Genomic DNA, 18,248 nt, shown 5'->3' on the forward strand with positions numbered 1-18,248 from the left:
GATTTACTGCTTTACAGCGCCAGAGACCCGGGTTCGATCCTGACTACGCATGCTGTCTGTATGGAGTTTGTACATTCTCCCTGAGACCACATGGGTTTCATCCCACACTCCATAGACGTAGAGGCAATGGCGGACTGGACAGGGTGTCAGCTTGCCCGATGGCAAGTGGGCCCCCTTTGTCTCCTGGCAACCAATATTTTTAGACCCAGTCCGCCACTGCATAGAGGTTTGTAGGTTAATTGGCTTCAGTAAAAATTGTAAATTATTCCTAGTGTGCTGTGTGATCGCTGGTCGGCGTGGGCTCAGTGTTTCAACGCTGTACCTATAAAGTCTAAAGGGATCATACTCAGGAACTGGCCTCTGTGGAAAGACTATAGAATTTATACACCAGACACCACAACAAGAAATCCAACAGAGAAACTTACGGTATGAAATGATAGCCGTGGGAGCAAACACTGGACATCATACAAAACAGGAACACCAATCCATGAAACAACACCAAGATATTACAGCTGGAAAAAATGACCTTGTGAAACTGTGTCCAGTGTGCAGCACATAGGGAAGCCAATACATGTAAATCACACCAGAAAATCAGTCAGACCGCAACAAAGAAACTGAAGCTCCCAGAGAAAACCCACGTGGTCACGAGAATGTACAAACTCCGTACAGACAGCATTGATCTTAACCTACCAACCCGCATACTCATTCGAACTTCTGCAGGTGTGCAGTAGAGAGCATACTGACTGGTTGCATCATGGCACGGTGGCTTTTACTTATATCAAACCATGCTATCACGGTTGCAACATGACATTGCATGGTAACCTGTGTTAATAAGAGTGACAGAAGCTGCAGCATGTGGCGCACATTGCCCAGTCCACCACAGGTATTGACCTCCCCACTTTCGAAGGGATCTACAGTACAGGAAGCATGCTTCAAAAAGGCCGCAAAAACACACACCAGCCTGGCCACGCACTCATCTTGCTGTAGGAGAATCGAGATATCCAGTTTCAGGAACATCTTCCCATCCACTATCGGACTCTTGAACCACACAACTCAATTCCAACTACAATGCTACCTTTGAAATGACCTATTATGAATTTTGCAAAGGCTTCATACATCGGTTTGCATTTTTGATTAATTTATATTTATTGTTTAATTGGTGCGTTAATGTGCCTAAGCTGCAGCGTGTGAGATTTATATTATTCTGTTAGTCATAGAGTCATACTGCGTGGAAACAGGTCCTTTGACCCACCTTGCCCATGCCGATTAACATCCCCTGTTGACACTAGTCCAACCTGGCTGCGTTAGGCCCATATCCCTCAAAGCCTGTTCCCGGACAGTGAAATATTCTTGATGCTTTCCTCTGGACCTGCTGTAACCCTATGGAGGGATAATCCAACATGGACCTCTAGTGGATACACACGAGGCTGCAGCCCTGATAACGTCAGCTAAAATTGTAGGTACATAAAAAAGCTGGAGAAACTCAGCAGGTGCAGCAGCATCTATGGAGCAAAGGAAATAGGCAACGTTTCGGGCCGAAACCCTTCTTCAGACTAAAATTGTGCCTGAATTAGGGTCAATCCAACACACTTATTATTCAGATTGAGAGATTATAGATATAATGTAGGCTAGCCTTTATTTTGAGGACTAGAGTATAAAAACACGGATGTAATGCTAAGGCTATATAAGGTAATGGTCAGACCCCATTTAGAGTATTATGAGCAGGAGAATGGGGTTGAGGGGGAAAGATAGACCAGCCAGGAATAAATGGTAGACTTGATGGGCCGAATGATCTAATTCAGTTTCTATAACTTATGAACTATAAACTTATCTTCAGTCAAATGTGAGGCTGGAAGAGGCCATTAATCCAATTAGTTGATGTGTTCATTAGTTGAAAGGCCGAACTGTCTACTCCTGCACCTATTTTCTATGTGGGATTAATGATGCGATCCTCAGAAGTTTAACAAAATCGGGATGTCGCCATCTTCTTCTTGTGTTCGAGGCAGCAGTTTATGTAATGCCGTCCAGGCACTGTCGCTAGTTCAATGAGCTGTTGTCGAGGGGCGTCAGGTCTACCCCTCCACCGGGGGGGGGGGGGGGGGGGAGGCCGGTTCAATGGTCGAGTCATTGAGGCACGTCACCTTGCACTTCTTGGGCACCGGTATAGTTGATGCCCTTTTAAAGCAGGTGGGAACCTCAGACCTCAGAAGTGAGAGGTTGAAAATGTCCGTAAAAACTCCAGCCAGTTGGTCCTCATATTTCACTTGGGTAGTTTACACCCTAGCGGTATGAACATTGACTTCTCTAACTTCAGATAGCCCTTACTTTCTCTCTCCATCCCAATTCTCCCACTAGTCTTACTACATTCCGACTATTCTATCTTTGTCTTGCTCCCTCCCGACATCAGTCTGAAGAAGTGTCTCGACCCAAACCATCGCCCATTCCTCTCCAGAGATGCCGCCTCACCCGCTGAGTTACTCCAGCATTTTGCGTCGACCTTCGATTTAAACCAGTATCTGCAGTTCTTTCTTACACGCAAATGTTTCATTGTTCTACCCACAACATAAGACAATAAAACACTCTTGGAAACCTATAAGGTACATAATGCAGATCTTGGATCAGATATGCTGCTACTCAGTCTAAGTCTTGATGCATGACTTGTTTAACTGTACTTATTTCTGCATCCCATACTTCATAATCTCAAGGTCATGATGGGCATCCTGACAAGTAGCTAGAATAACAGAAGTGAGGAAATTGCCATGTAGTAAATTTGAAATGTTGGAATTTTGTTCTTAAATTTATTCCCCTTTGGAAGTAGAGGACATACCAAGCCAGACTTGCTCTACCTTTTGAAACTCCTATATTATTTTGTCTGTCTTTGCCCACTAACTACTGCATTCATTCATTCATTGACCAGATACTTTTGTTATCTTTCCCCACGGAAAAAACAGGGGACCGCCCTTGAAGCTCCCACCACCCTTGAAGCTTCTATGGCTTTCCTTATTCTGTCAAAGTCCCTTTGGTCCTGAAATGCTAGTTATTTAACTTCCATCAGTTTGACAGTGCAATAATTGCAGAATTTATTTTTTAAGATTGCCAGGGAGGCCATAAGAGCAGATAGAATAGCAACATTTAAAAGGTATTTAGTCATGAATAGGATGCAGACCATGTGTCGGCAGATGGGGTTAGGTTGGCATCATGGTCTGCAGCAGGCACTTGTCATTTCAGATTCAGATTCAGATTCAATTTTAATTGTCATTGTCAGTGTACAGTAGAGACAACGAAATGCATTTAGCATCTCCCTTGAAGAGCGACATAGCAAACGATTTGAATAAAAAATAATAAGTGTCGGGGGGGGGGTGGTGATTGGCAGTCACCGAGGTACGTTGTTGAGTAGAGTGACAGCCGCCGGAAAGAAGCTGTTCCTCGACCTGCTGGTTCGGCAACGGTCATGAGTAATTATTCAGGGTAGGCAGTCAGTCGATTTTTTAAAAATCTTGAAAAACACGCATGCGCACTGTTCTCTCCAGTAGGTATTCAGTCAATTTTTTATAAAGTAATTTGTCTTCAAAAGCCTTATCTTCATAAATTATCTACAAACATATAGCTCAAGGAAATGTACTTACCACATTGTTTAAGAAGGAACTGCAGAAGCTGGAAAATCGAAGGTAGACAAAAATACTGGAGAAACTCAGTGGGGTGAGGCAGCATCTATGGAGCGAAGGAACTACTTACATTTGTATACGAACCCTTCTTCTGTTACTTTTAAGATAATGACAATCCATGTTTGAAAAACCCGCCAAGAAACTTGCACTGCACACGCAGCCCACGGTGCAAAGGCAGAATTGCAGCTGCCTCTATAGACTGTTGTCATTGAAAGCTTGAAGCAGTGTTGACGGCACGAGAGTTGCATACTTTCGCGTGTTACCTGTACTGCGGATGAAAGGCACGGGTGAATTATGCGTACCTAAGAAATCGATCTCTTAGGTAGGCATAATTCTTCCATGCCTTTACTATTTATAATTATAATTTTAGTCAGGGTAGGCACTGCCTACCTTGATGGCACGTGCCAGATCTGCAGACACTCTGACCCCAAGAGCCTGTTCCAGTGCTGCATCTACAGATTTTGATTTTCATCCCGTTATTCTCCTGTAACTAATTTTCCACTCCTGTCTATCCCTCTTTCACCACCTTCCTAAATTTGCTTAATAACTGGCATTCTTGGGACATGGCAGGAAACCAGTGAAAAGCAAGAACCCCACAATTATATTTTGCTTGGGTAGTTTGCACCCCAGCGGTATGAACATTGACTTCTCTAATTTCAGGTAGTCCCTACTTTCTCCTCCCCTTCTCAGCTCTCCCTCAGCCCACTGGCTCCACCTCTTCCTTTCTTCTTCCCGCCCCCTAGCATTTAATTAAGTTCTCCAGCATTTTTGTCAACCCCACAATCACAGGGAGAACGTGCAAGCTACACAAACATGGGTCAGGATCAAATCATAGTTGCTGAAGCCACAAGACAGCAACACAATCTTTCACCACTCCATGTACCCTCAGCACAGTGGAGATTGAAGGTGGTCCATCACCTTTGAGGGCTGATATGATTGATTTGTCATCTTCATCGACTAATGTGGAGAGGGTCATATCAAGATCATTCACCCAATTTGAGGTCATGCCTGCTTTAAATTCGGACATTATTTTTATTCAAAAGAGACAATGCTGGAGTAACACAGGTCAGGCAACATCTCTGGAGAACATGGATATGGATAGGTGGCATTGTGGGTCAAGACCCTTCTTCAATCGGAAGAATAGCTGCCGCCCAGAATCAAAGTCAAGAAATTACAACATTTATTTCTGTAACCAAAGTTTATTTCCAAGAAAGTCACAAAACAGCATACAAATGGTGCAGTTTAATGGCAGGATCAAGTGCAGAAAGGAGAAAATGTATTGCTCCAAGTTTTCAATACGTCCAGTGGCCAAAATGCACATCAGGGCAGCGCATATATTTACAATGCAGTCAATGACGAGTGAAGGAATAAGCACCAGCATTTCTGACACGGGAAACAACAGTCTTCAATCTCTGGACACAAGGTCATATCACAATTAATCAAGTCAGAAATTACCCATACCAGAAATACTAAACTCTTCTCTCCTCACACTGTAGCCAGTATCTGTGAAATTCATGCAGGAAAAGTTAATACAACAGCAAGAAATGTCACTTTCTTAATTAAATTTATCCTTTCAAAGAGCTATCACATCACAAGTCATTTTAAAAGCCTGCAGGACGATCTTTTAATGTACTTATTTTCTGTTGAAATTTAAGGAACACTTCCAAATACACACTGGAATAGCACAATCTTGTTTCCATTGTACCCAATCTATAACTATGCTCCTCCAAATAATGCCGCAAAAATCACTACACAAATTAACTCTACCACAAAGTAACAAGTGCAGGATTTACAAACAGTTACACTACACTGCACTTCAGGAAACATGAAAAACTAATACATACAAAAACTAATCACAGCACTCAATCCACAGATAGCATGGCACAGGTACGCTATAATGTTAAAAATGCCCTCGGGGCTTGGAATGGTTATCTCACAATAACCAAGAATTGAACAAAAACCACTGCTGGTCAGACCTGCTTGTGGGAGGATGGGGCGAAGAGGAGACGGGATGTAATTCTCAATTGAAGATGTACAAGCTTAGCAATTCCAGCAAGAGACGAAGTGTAACCCCTGTAGAAGTCAGTGATCTGCCCACAATACAATCCCACCTTTATAAAAACTTCAATTCTGCCTTGAATTCACGTCTGAAATTCTGCATATGAAAATCTGATCACTGGTTACATTATGGTTACTGAATACATGAAAAGAAAAAACAATGAACAGCTAAAACAGGGTAAAAAAATGTTTAACTACATGTCTTAAGAGTCTATTAAACAAATGCAAATCACATTCTTAACAACTCCGACATTCTGTACAGAGATCTTCAAAGGCAACTGTGCTTCATTCACTTCCTATCAGTTGACCTGGAGCGGCTAAAATAGAAAGAAACAAAGCAAAGCTTAGAATAGAGCCAACTGCACACTTGCTGCATCCGAGATGAATATTCCACGTTTTCCTTCGACAGACCAAGCTGCACACCACCAGAATGTCTTGTCCCTACATCCTCACACATGCCCCCTTCAGGTCCACCTTATTCACCAAGCTTAGTGCTTTTAAAAAAAGGTTTCTATAAAAATCAAACATAATTCTCTGGATCTACAAAATCCAAAATGTCATCCTTAACTAGATATTACTGAATACAGGCATGATATTCATCCCAGAAAAAAAAGTAGGAAGCATTGGCATGGGGTCCAGGAGACAAGTTAGCCCCCCGCCCCCCCCCCCAATGTTACCTAAAATGTCTCTTTGCCTAGCACAGAAAAAGTGATTTTGGCTGAAGCCATCTTCTGCCTCAGTAAGGGAAGCTGGTCGGTGATTGGACACAACTCACTTAGAGAAAGCGGTTGATTGTCCGCCAAATAATCGGGCAAAAAAAATCGAAAAATAAAAAAATCTGAATTCAAATATAAATCAGAAGAATATCATATCTGTGAATAAAGTTACTCAGGTATAGGCATGGTAAAATTATGTTCTGCATACAGAGCAGTTAGACTGCGGACAATACGATCTAGACTACTACGGTATAAAACAAACGATTTGCAAACTAGAAAAAGAACTGTCAAGTGAAAGCTTAGCTACTTTTTCTCCAGGATGAATGCTTCTTGCTTCCTCCACATCTCCCCCATGGCGCCCCTCCCTCCACAGAGCACGTGAGCATTCTAACCTACCTGCGAGACCTGGAGAATGAGCGAGATGGCTTATGGTTCCTCTCCCTAGACAGGGACCTCTCTCTCCTTCGATCCCTTGAGAGGGACCTATATAAAAGGAAAACATGTTATAGAAACATAGAAAACATAGAAATTAGGTGCAGGAGTAGGCCATTCGGCCCTTCGAGCCTGCACCGCCATTCAATATGATCATGGCTGATCATCCAACTCAGTATCCCGTACCTGCCTTCTCTCCATACCCCCTGATCCCCTTAGCCACAAGGGCCACATCTAACTCCCTCTTAAATATAGCCAATGAACTGGCCTCAACTACCCTCTGTGGCAGAGAGTTCCAGAGATTCACCACTCTCTGCGTGAAAAAAAGTTCTTCTCATCTCGGTTTTAAAGGATTTCCCCTTTATCCTTAAGCTGTGACCCCTTGTCCTGGACTTCCCTAACATTGGGAACAATCTTCCTGCATCTAGCCTGTCCAACCCCTTAAGAATTTTGTAAGTTTCTATAAGATCCCCTCTCAATCTTCTAAATTCTAGAGAGTATAAACCAAGTCTATCCAGTCTTTCTTCATAAGACAGTCCTGACATCCCAGGAATCAGTCTGGTGAACCGTCTCTGCACTCCCTATATGGCAATAATGTCCTTCCTCAGATTTGGAGACCAAAACTGAGATCATAATACTTCATTTAACTACCTCGGGCCACTTGAATCAAACATACATAGCCGTTTTTCATCAGTCCACTTATCACAAATCTTCTCTGCCGAATAGTTTTTAAAATGAAAACAAAAAGTGCCAGAGTAACTTCGCGGGACAGGTCGCATCACCGGAGAAGATGGATAGGCGACGTTTCGGGTTGGGACCCTTCTTCAGGCCAATTGCAGGTGGGGAAGAAAGTGGGACAGGACAAAGCCTGGCCAAGTAATAGGTTAATACAAGTAAAGGAAGGGTGGGGGGCGCTTGTTTGGCAGATGGTGGATAAAGGCCAGAAATAAAGAGCAGGTGATACAAAAGGAGTGATGAGTTGCAAATAGTGAAGAATTGCATGCATGAAAAACTGAAAAATTGAGCACTAGCAAAGAAATGACTCCACAGAAATGGCCAATTACTAAAAAACAAAACCATTCAGAACTTGCAATGACCCACAAACATAATTTAACTGCTGAGAAACTATGAGCTTTCATACACAGATGAGCTTAGCACATCGGGTTCCAATTCAAAGGAATTGCAGAAACAGCAAAGACACGATGATTTGATATTTGTAGTATCATTGGCAGCTTGAGTAATTGTGACGGAAGATTCTGGAATGAGTGAGACACCTTGCTACTATAATAATCATCTGCATGCAACATTACACGCACCTGCTCCGACTCCTGCTGAAGCTCCTCCGGCGAAGTGGTGATCTGGAAGCGAGAGGAAAATTAGTTAGGAATATGCTGACTGCACAATGACTGGTGTGAAGTACCGCAGCTGGTCCCAATAACCCAACTCACTAATAAAGGCAATTAATCGCAGTACCCTATGCACCTGAGGGCTGACAAACCGCCTGCACATAAATCTTTTTAAAGATTAAAAAAATAATCTGCACAATACAAGGAAAATGTTTCGAGAAGTCAAACCATTGCAGGGTTTTCCTTATTGTAGGGCCTTGAAAGGCCTTCCAACCTATCCAGTGATGACTTGTGCTGCAAATAAACAAATTGACGGGAAAATTGGTATAATTTAACTTGAACAAAAATGGAAGCTAGTGAATTGTAAGGATAACTCATAACCGTTGTCACAAACGGACAGTAAAGCAGCAAGGACAAGTAAAACTAACTTGCTGAACCAACATGAAGACATCTGCTGACTGCTCAGCTCTTGATGGGCCTGCCGGGGTGAAACACAATCCTGGAAAACCCTGCATTGGTGTAATGTAACCGCTACAAGTACTAAGGTCCTTGCTATGGTGGAACAAATCAATTGCACACTGCATGTTCCAGAAATTAGTGGAATCTACTGTTTAACAGCAGGGATGGAAAACATTAGGAACAGGCCCACTGGTTAGTAACAAAACTAAAAATATGAGGCCTTGTGCACATTAGCAGCACCCACAATGCTGCTGGCACTCCACGTGAATAGCTTACATTGTGGCTGCTTAACATTTTAGTTTGTAAATGAATCCCAAATGAGAGAGAAACTCCCTGTAGATATCTTCCTGCTTGATTTCCATCCCCGAGAACACCAAGGTGCACAAATGGTTCCATAATAGCAATACTTTGTTTGACATTATATATAGTTATGATAAATCGATAAATACACATTCATAAAGACCCACATGGAAAAGTGTTCTGTTACCTCAATTGTCTGGGTTAACTGGCTCGAGTCCAATTTCATCAACTCACTGCAGTACCTGCCAGGCCTGACTTCTGCATCCTAAACTTGCAAAACCTACTTCTCTTACTTGAGGAAACAATGTATCCAGTAGTGGCTTACAAACCATTTACTCAGAAGCCAACAGAAAAAAATTATAGCTTTTCATTAAAGTTATGTTAACACAACAATCATCTACCACCCCACCCCCCGCCATTATCTCCAAAACAAACAAATATGCATAAATTTTACATTATTGCATTTGCTCCCCATACAATTTATAGTGAGATGCAGAAAAAAGTCTGATGAAGCCACCACTGTATTCTATCCTCAATAAAAAAAAAAACTAGGGCCTAGTTCTCAAAGAAATAAAAACAATTAGGACCTCCATATCACCATGACTGCTGTGGGACAGTTGGCACAAAGTGGCCACTGCCAATTCAATGTGGCACAAGCACCACATTTAGTTATTGGACAGCCAGTTTCCATTTATGGTATTTTCCATCATGCTGTTTACTTATCCTTTTTACCTAGGACAAATCTACTCTGATTAACCTTAAATTTTTAACAAACAAATCTCAGCTGTAATTCCCATTTTAGCATCACTGGGGCCAGAGCAGCTCTCAAGGGAGCATAGTTCTTTCATAAAAAGGACAGGCAGGATTTGGATATCACTGGTTATTTTAACATAGCCCAGAGACTTGAGGAAAACCCCAATGGCTGTAGATACAAATCTTCAAAACTCAGGAGAGTTTACAGAGAAACACAAAGAATAAACAAAATTTTAATTTAAAAAAATCAGAGGGCCCAATTTTGTTCAAACAGGACACGTCCCTTCAGAGTTACACTGGCCCAATTATCAAAATTTTTGCACTGAAGGCCAAGAATATCTCAGGAATCATGTGCCACAATTAATGAATGCACAAAATAAAATGCTTAGTTTGATGTTATTCCTGTGCCCTAGTGCAAAATTGTCCTGCCCATTCTAAAGAGCTTTCAAGTTTAATTTAGTCTTTACACAGCCAGCCCCTAACAGAACACTAGTCTCTTTACCTTGTCAAAAAGCTTACTCCATTATACCAGCAGTAGACTATTGTATAAAGCAGGAAAAACTTACTAGTCTTTTGGCTTTCAACAAGCTAGAAATGGAGAGGTGAGGCTGCCGGACTGACGGCCAGGTAGAATTTGCTGAAAAGGTTTGCCAGATGCGTGGTATTTGGTTGGCAGAGGGGGGTGTAGTGGTTTTTTTCCTGCTTTTTATTTAGCCGAAGGCTGCTGACACAAATGCTGAGTGTTCGGCTGCTGTTGTGAAGACAACGAGTAAAGTAAACAGCTGATTGACCAGTATTGTGCGGGCAGTTGAGGCAGCCGCTGCCGATTGGTCATGGTTGGAGAAGAGGCTGAGAAACAGCATGCTGGGGAACCAAAGGGCGGTGGTGCAACCTGACGACTGGACATGCCTTGGTCATGTGATACCGACACCAGCCAAGCTGATTGGGGCGCGCTGGTCACATGACGCTGAAAGGGCTAGTTGACTGGCTAATGCAGATTCGAAGGGTGGTGAGAAGAGGCATGATGGTGACTCTGCAAGGGGGGTTCATTTTTATTAATAAATAAATGGAAAAAAGGCAACTTTAAAAATAGTGCAATATACAAGCCATCAGTAAAACCAATCTTGATTATCAAGTCATTTAGCCATTAGTGATGAGTGACAATGCAAAACAACAATATCTAACCTATTAACTTTATATCATTCTGATTGCAAATGGCCAGAATGCAGCAACATGCGGAGCAATTTATACTCAGGGTTCCTTCTGGATGCAAACAATAAAAATAAATACATGCCACTAACCTGCATACTGCTCCTTTCTGTGGCAAGAACAATTTGGATCCCTAAAGGGGAAGGGATGTGCCAACTCTGCTGTACTTGAATGTCAGCAATCTAAGTTGCATCTCAAACATGAAGATGAGTTGAACAGTTACAGCATTGAATCTTCAATGGATAGCCTTGAGCCCCAGACAGCATATGAACTTACTTATCGCCAACTTGCCAAAACTCTCCCACACCCAGGAGAAAGTGCCGCCTTGTTTTTAATTCTCACCCAATGGTCAATAAAGCTACAGCAGAAGGAACCCTGGCTAGAATGCAACAAGCTTCAAAAAGGCAGTGCACCTCAGTAACAATTTCAGCTCAGATTATTGCATTCTGCAAAAACTCTCAGCTGATAGTTTGCACTGGTAAGCTTAGTAAACCAGCGGCTCAGATAAAGCCTAGAGTTAAATCACCAAAACGGACAATTTAAGTCATTAACATTTTGGCAGCAGTTCAAATGCACAGTATGTTTGGAAGCATTTTGAATATCTTTATCTTAACCTCTGGTCACCAAAGGGCCATCTTCCAATATTCCCTCTAAAGGAAAACATTCTTTAAAAAAACAGCATCGCAGATTATTTGAATGCAATTGTCACATTCAAATTTCCACCTTTATATAGTTTATCCCAAGGGAAGTCGAGTGATGAAAGCCCCGTATTTTGCAACAACACTTACTAAAAGATTGATTCTGGAGATACAGAATTGGCATGCAAATGCATAGATTCTGTTTGTTGCATAAATGCAACCCACTGGAGAAAATGTACAGAGCAGCTAGCCAGATTAGGTAAAGCTACAGTTTACTGGACACTCAATTAACTAGTTACTCGACTGCAAAAATATAGACTTCAGATTAAATTTTTGAAAAAAAGTGAAAACAATCCCATTTCAGGGCTACTTTTAGAGCAGTCCCTTTAGCCCACTAGCCAATTCTGATCTCTTTGCACCAGTATTTTAGAAATTTAATTTGTGATGCTGTAAAATAAATGTTAAAAGCTCTGAGCCAACAATGGCAGAGATCAGATAGAGCTACAACCCGAGCGGTAGACCACTCTGCTTACACGTGGGGTTCCTCCAAGCCCACAGAGGCTATTGGGCCAACAACTAAGGATGTCACGATTGTCACAAGGCAAATCAACTGGAAACAGATATGATATTCACAGGGAACATATGAGCAATGGATGATCATCTCCACTGGAAGTCCTTGAAACTCAAAGCTAAGTGATAACTAGCTCTTAGCAGAAATAGCATGGCACTTGAGGCCAGAGGCATTTCCATGCCAAGATTATTCCCCTCTTGATCAACTCTAATTTCACTCTAACTGATTTCACTACAAGGAATTCAATCGACATTCCAAAGGAGCAAATAGGTTATCAGATCGTGGCAGCAGGTTTTGAGTTATTTCATGACATCCTTGGTGACATCTTAACTTAACATCCGACAACTTAAAAGACAAACTTATCAAAATGCAACTGAACACGGCAGGAAAGTTCAGGCTGTTGTTGAAAACCATGTCGCCCATCACTAGTAGCCAATACATCATCAAGCAAACATTTTAAATAGATAAATTACACACACAAAAAAATTACTTGATATTTTGCATGCACAGCTATCATCAGAAGACAAAGCCCATGGGTGTTACCTGCGCCGGACTGGGGGGCTCCTGCGGCGATAATCCTCACGAGAACGCCTGGCCCAAGCTGGAGGGGGGCCACGATTACGAATGCGTCTCTCACCATTAGAAAGCTCTACGCGAACACGGCAGCCACAGAGATTCCTGAAAATCATCAAATCAGAAGCTGCCTACTCACAAAACATATCCTACACAAACACAGGCAGCCCAGGTAGTCTACACAGTGCATTGAGAAGTCTGCAGAAAATCTAAAGTAGAAATTCTAACAGAATATGAATACAATGGCATCTGTATTGAAGAAATCATCAAGATATTCTACGCTAAAATATGCGCACATTACAATTTTTTGCCGTGCCTACTCAGCAATTTCTGCAAAGCAAGTGCGTATGTACCTAGCAGGACAAAGTGTATCATGTTCATTTAGTCTTTGGATTATCTTGATCATGCTTAACGGGAACACTATCCTCAGAAACAATGTTTGGATCCCAAAGTTTAAACATCGAGTCCCATGAAAAAAGGCTCTTGATATACAAACATGTCGATATCCTCCTTAAAAAATCCATGCAATTCTTCCAAGAAATCATCAAAGCCAAAAAAGACAAAGAACAATCAAAGATCAGCAATACCAAGGGACTAATTATCTTATCAATCAAGATACCCAGTGGGTAGCAGTTATCATTATTGCCATGTAGCTAAAGAACACTAAGCACCAGTGAAGTCTGTGCTGACTGTGCATGTTCTCTCCTGAGCTGCATGGGTTTTCACACACATACCAAAGATAAGCTGGTGGTTAAGTGGCATTTGTAAATTACTGTCCAGTCTAGGTAAATGGCAAAAGAATCAGAGAAGTTGAGAGAAAAAGGCTGCAGGGGCAAAAGAAAACAGGAGCGGGGATGGGATGAGTGGGAGTGTTACCGATGAGCCAGCATAGACCCAATGGTTCCTTCTGAGCAATTATAAAGACATTGCATCCGGTAAAAGAACTCCTACCACCCCTCAAAAAGTTTAAATATGCCCCAGTATACACCACAAGCTGGAACAGTATCAGTACTAACTTCAGGAAAATTATCCAGCTGTGTTCCCTATTCCGTTTTGTGGAAAGAGGGACTGCTTACATAGTTTAAGCCCAAGGATATTGCAAATTAGCTTCAAACTGCAACTCTATGTCAAAAAGTAGGGATAACCAAATGTCTGGAATGGAATAAAAATGTGGTTATTACCAGTGCAAAGGCTGTGGCTGGAAGAGATGCTGAATATATCAAACGTTTCTGATGTACTATATAGTCATTAGTCAATTTGCTGTAACTTTCACTGTCACAATAATTGACAGTTTTTACTGCTCTATTTGGTGCTAAACCTACACTTATTAAAAGCTTTATTTAAAAATGTTAATGGCAGTACCAGCATGGATTCAACAGCCTCCTGCATCACAAATTTGGGATCAGTAATAATTTGTCCAGTGACAAGAATTTCCAGCAATCATCATGGAGCTGCAGTCACACAAAATGAACACTTGGAAAGTGAGAGTATTTCACAGCTGTGTCTTTCTGCATTCTCTCATTCCAGTCATTAGGTGGAGCAGGTGTGGGGAAAAAACAATATTCAAGAGCTGCAACCACTGTAAAAAAATGTCTCCATCATAGTAGACTGTATCGTAGTAACATTTGCACAAATTTTTAACTGAAAAGAATGCAGTGGAGAAGAGGTGTACAGAATTGAATGGCTTGTTGAGAAGAGATTGAATGGCGAGGAAACTATCATTACCTTCCGTCGAGCTCTCTGACAGCATCCGAAGCGTCACGTGGATCTTCAAATTCAACAAAAGCAAAGCCTGGTGGGTTTCGGGCAACCCACACACTGCGAAGTGGGCCATAATATCCAAATGATCTCTCCAGTTCAGTCTTGTTCCCATTATTTCCAAGATTCCCAACATACACCTTGCAATCTAAAGGACACGAACCATGATTCATGGCTGCAAAGAGAGTTCATTTTAGAGTTATCAACGGAGCCAATACATCAAGCAAAACCAGCCCCTATTCTCTGCCTTCTGCCCATCAAATTGATTCAATCTACTCTTTACTGGAAAGCAATAAAGACCACTCAACTCCCCAGTCACTCTGTGCTCCTCTCCCTCCCAAAATGACATAATCGTATTTAACAATATATCCATGTTCTCCGGGGATGCTGTCTGTGTCTGTCAAACCTGTTGAGTTACTCCAGCACTTTGTTTTGGGTTTTTTTTTTAAACCACTGCTGCAGTTTCTTGTTTCTACACTGGATTAGAGAATTTCTCCCCCATTGTTATCATTTCCTTTAACAGACTTTTCATATGCCGAAGATGAATTCCCAATCTACTGCTTCACAGCCCATGTACATTTTTCCATGCATACTACCTAATGGAGTTCTCTGGAACTCTGTCACAGAGGGTAGTTGTGGCCAGTTCGTTGGCTATATTTAAGAGGGAGTTAGATGTGGCCCTTGTGGCTAAGGGGATCAGAGGGTATGGAGAGAAGGCAGGTACGGGATACTGAGTTGGATGATCAGCCATGATCATATTGAATGGTGGTGCAGGCTCGAAGGGCTGAATGGCCTATTCCTGCACCTAATTTCTATGTTTCTAATGCATGCAACACATACAGTTTTCGTTACCTTGGTGTACACAATAATAAACTAATAACTCAGGGAGATAGGATTACTATAATTATTTGAGCTTCTTTAGGTGATGACAAATTTACACACAACCACCGCCTTAAAAGCAGTTCAAACAAAACTTACATGGGACTTAAATTAACAGGAGAGACTGGTCTAACGCCTACTCTAAAGTTACCAAAGAATGAGAATCTGAAATTTAGCTTCTACACCTGGCTGGTATGTGTGAATATGTTATGTTAATAACACTGCTTAACCTTTTAAAAATATCGGAAAAAGGCTCATTGAAGGCAGTGCCAAAGTTTACTTTCCCACAGGAGGAATGCTGAAACTACTACCGATCAAGCAATTCCAGACCAGTATCTGTGGAAGTGGCCCTACAACATATTCAATGTATACAAAATATTACAACAGGCAGATAGTTGTGAGATAAGATGGCAAAACTAGACTTGTTAACTGCAAACTGATTTGAAAGACTGGAGGTCATTTAAATGTTGCATTGCAACATGATGAAAGGCATCTAGATGCCACAGGCGAGTGAGTTAATGGGTTACTTAGAAATCTTAGAAGGGTACGTCCCGAGAAAACTAGAGTAACCCGATTCTCTGTCAAAGAGATATCAACAACAAAATCACATAACAGGACAGTTGCTGAAGGGGGGCAGTTTGATTTTCAGAATAGCTCCACATTCTAATTGGGTGTAAAATCTGGACACCACCAATGCCAAAATGATTGGCAGAACCATCCTCTAGAAAATAAAATGTAAATGGGTTTGCAGCTTAAATTAAACGTGATTTTAATATAAGAACGGGTGAGAAACAACCATAAGATGCAGAAAAATATGCAAGAAGGAACTGCAGATGCTGGTGTACACCGAAGATGTATAAGTGTCTGCAGAAAAATAGTTCGAGCTCGGTGAGAGAGAAGTTATGGAAGGGGAGCATTGGCCCTAGAACTGATCAGTAGAGTTGAAGCATCAGGCGTTGGGAGAGCTCACGTCTCGGGTGCCGGACAGACCTCGGCCACAACATGGAAATGTGCAGTTAGTAAGGGGGACGGTGGTTAAAGACACAAAATGTAACGCAGCGGGACGGGCAGCTCCTTCTGCAGAAAAGGAGTGGGTGACGTTTCGAGTCGAGATCTTTCTTCAGACTGCGAGTCATGGGAGAGGGAAACCAGATATGGAAGGGCAAGATGTGAAAACGACAGATCAAAGCAGTCGATTATCAAGTAAACGTAGTATGGTTCATTCTGTAGGAAGGAATTGCAGATCCTGGTTTAAATCGAAGACACAAAATGTTGGAATAATTCAGAATAATCCACCCAACTAGTTACAACTAAATTTAAAGTAGCTCTTTCTTCCCAATAACCCTTTCTGGCTTAAGCCCTCCCTTCACCACCTCCAGTTTAAATTCCATTTGGAATATTTTTGGAGGACCAAGAAACCAAGAAGAGGCCCAGACAGCATTTCTGGAGAATAGGGAGCGTTTTGGGTCTCGATTGTTTTTCTCCAGTGATACTGTCTGCTCCAGCTTTTTGCGTCCAGAATGCTTCATTGTTGGCTATGGGGAAGGTGACAAGGAAGCATACAACCGTGGAGTGGGGTCCCGGCCGCAAGGCCCCACCGCCCCTTTGTTCTCGCCCACATGGGCCTGACGGCGGCAGAAAATGGCGCCGCCGTCCTCATGGCCCCGCCCGCCCCCCAAGCCGCTCTCTCTCTCTTCGTCTCTCTCTTTCTCCCCTTCCCCCTCTCTCCCGGGGGGCTCAATCCTCGAGTTAGGGTCGACGACCGCTCGGTTTAGAGCAGCGGCTTCGGCCACCCGCTTCGCCGCCATTTCATTTCGCGCCAGGGCCCCGAGGCCTGACAACGCGGCTTTCCCGGCGTCTTGCCGTCGCGATGCCGGCACCGGGCGAGCCTCATCATCACACGGTGGTCATCGGCCAATGGCTGCGTCGATCGGGGGGAGGGGGGTCCTCGGTTACCTGCTATTCTCTGCTTGCGACCGCCTGTCCTTCTAAACCAACCGACCGACCGACCGCTCTCCCCTCACGAAGCAAAATGGCCGCGGCCTTGCACCGCAACCGATGGAAATAGCCGCGGTCACGTGATGCAGCCGGGTGGCCCGCCCTCCACAAGCCGATTGGTGCAGAGCGCCCATTCATTCATTTCAAACTACGCAAGGACAAAGATCTTATAGCGGAGCTCCGCTATAAGATCTTTGCGCAAGGATACCTTCCCCTGGCTAACAATGATCTATTTTATGTTCAAGAAGGAACTGCAGATGCTGGAAAATCGAAGGTACACAAAAATGCTGGAGAAACTCCAGCGGGTGCAGCAGCATCTATGGAGCGAAGGAACCTATTTCCTTCGCTCCATAGATGCTGCTGCACCCGCTGAGTTTCTCCAACATTTTTGTGTACCAATGATCTATTCTATGTCAGACACAACTGCAGATGTTGGATAACATCGAAGGCAGTCACAAATTCCTGGAGAAACTCAGCTGGTGAGGCAGCATCTATGGAGCGAAGGAAATAGGCAACGTTTCGGGCTGAAACCCTTCTTCAGACCCGAAACGTTGCCTATTTCCTTCGCTCCATAGATGCTGCTGCACCCTCTGAGTTTCTCCAGCATTTTTGTGTACCTTCGATTTTCCACCATCTGCAGTTCCTTCTTAAACACAATGATCTATTCTGTGTGAGAAACAACTGCAGATGCTGAATAACATCGAAGGCAGTCACAAATTCCTGGAGAAACTCAGCGGGTGAGGCAGCATCTATGTAGAGAAGGAATGGGTGACGTTTCGAGTCGAGACCCTTCTTCAGACTGGTGCGGGGGGGGGGGGGGGGGGAGATAGAAGATAGAAAGTGGGCGGACTCAGTTGGACTGGTGGGAGAACTGGGGAGGGGAAGGAGGGAGA

General features: G+C 42.9%; 1 protein-coding gene and 1 non-coding gene across 2 annotated transcripts; both read right to left on the reverse strand.

Annotated features, from left to right (window-relative positions):
* Window positions 1-4,844: 4,844 nt before the first annotated feature.
* Window positions 4,845-17,467, reverse strand: srsf3b (serine and arginine rich splicing factor 3b). The gene is made up of 6 exons (XM_055654765.1): window positions 17,314-17,467; window positions 14,446-14,653; window positions 12,691-12,825; window positions 8,188-8,229; window positions 6,836-6,922; window positions 4,845-6,040 (listed from the first exon to the last, which is right to left on the reverse strand). The coding sequence occupies exons 2-6, from the start codon at window positions 14,649-14,651 to the stop codon at window positions 6,013-6,015; spliced, it is 498 nt and encodes a 165-aa protein (XP_055510740.1). The 5' UTR covers window positions 14,652-14,653; window positions 17,314-17,467; the 3' UTR covers window positions 4,845-6,012.
* Window positions 15,565-15,701, reverse strand: LOC129709039 (small nucleolar RNA SNORA41). The gene has a single exon (XR_008725453.1). It is a non-coding gene; the product is annotated as a small nucleolar RNA SNORA41 (small nucleolar RNA).
* Window positions 17,468-18,248: the final 781 nt, after the last annotated feature.

The sequence above is a fragment of the Leucoraja erinacea genome, chromosome 24, assembly GCF_028641065.1.
Source record: "Leucoraja erinacea ecotype New England chromosome 24, Leri_hhj_1, whole genome shotgun sequence".
Lineage (NCBI taxonomy): Eukaryota > Metazoa > Chordata > Chondrichthyes > Rajiformes > Rajidae > Leucoraja > Leucoraja erinaceus.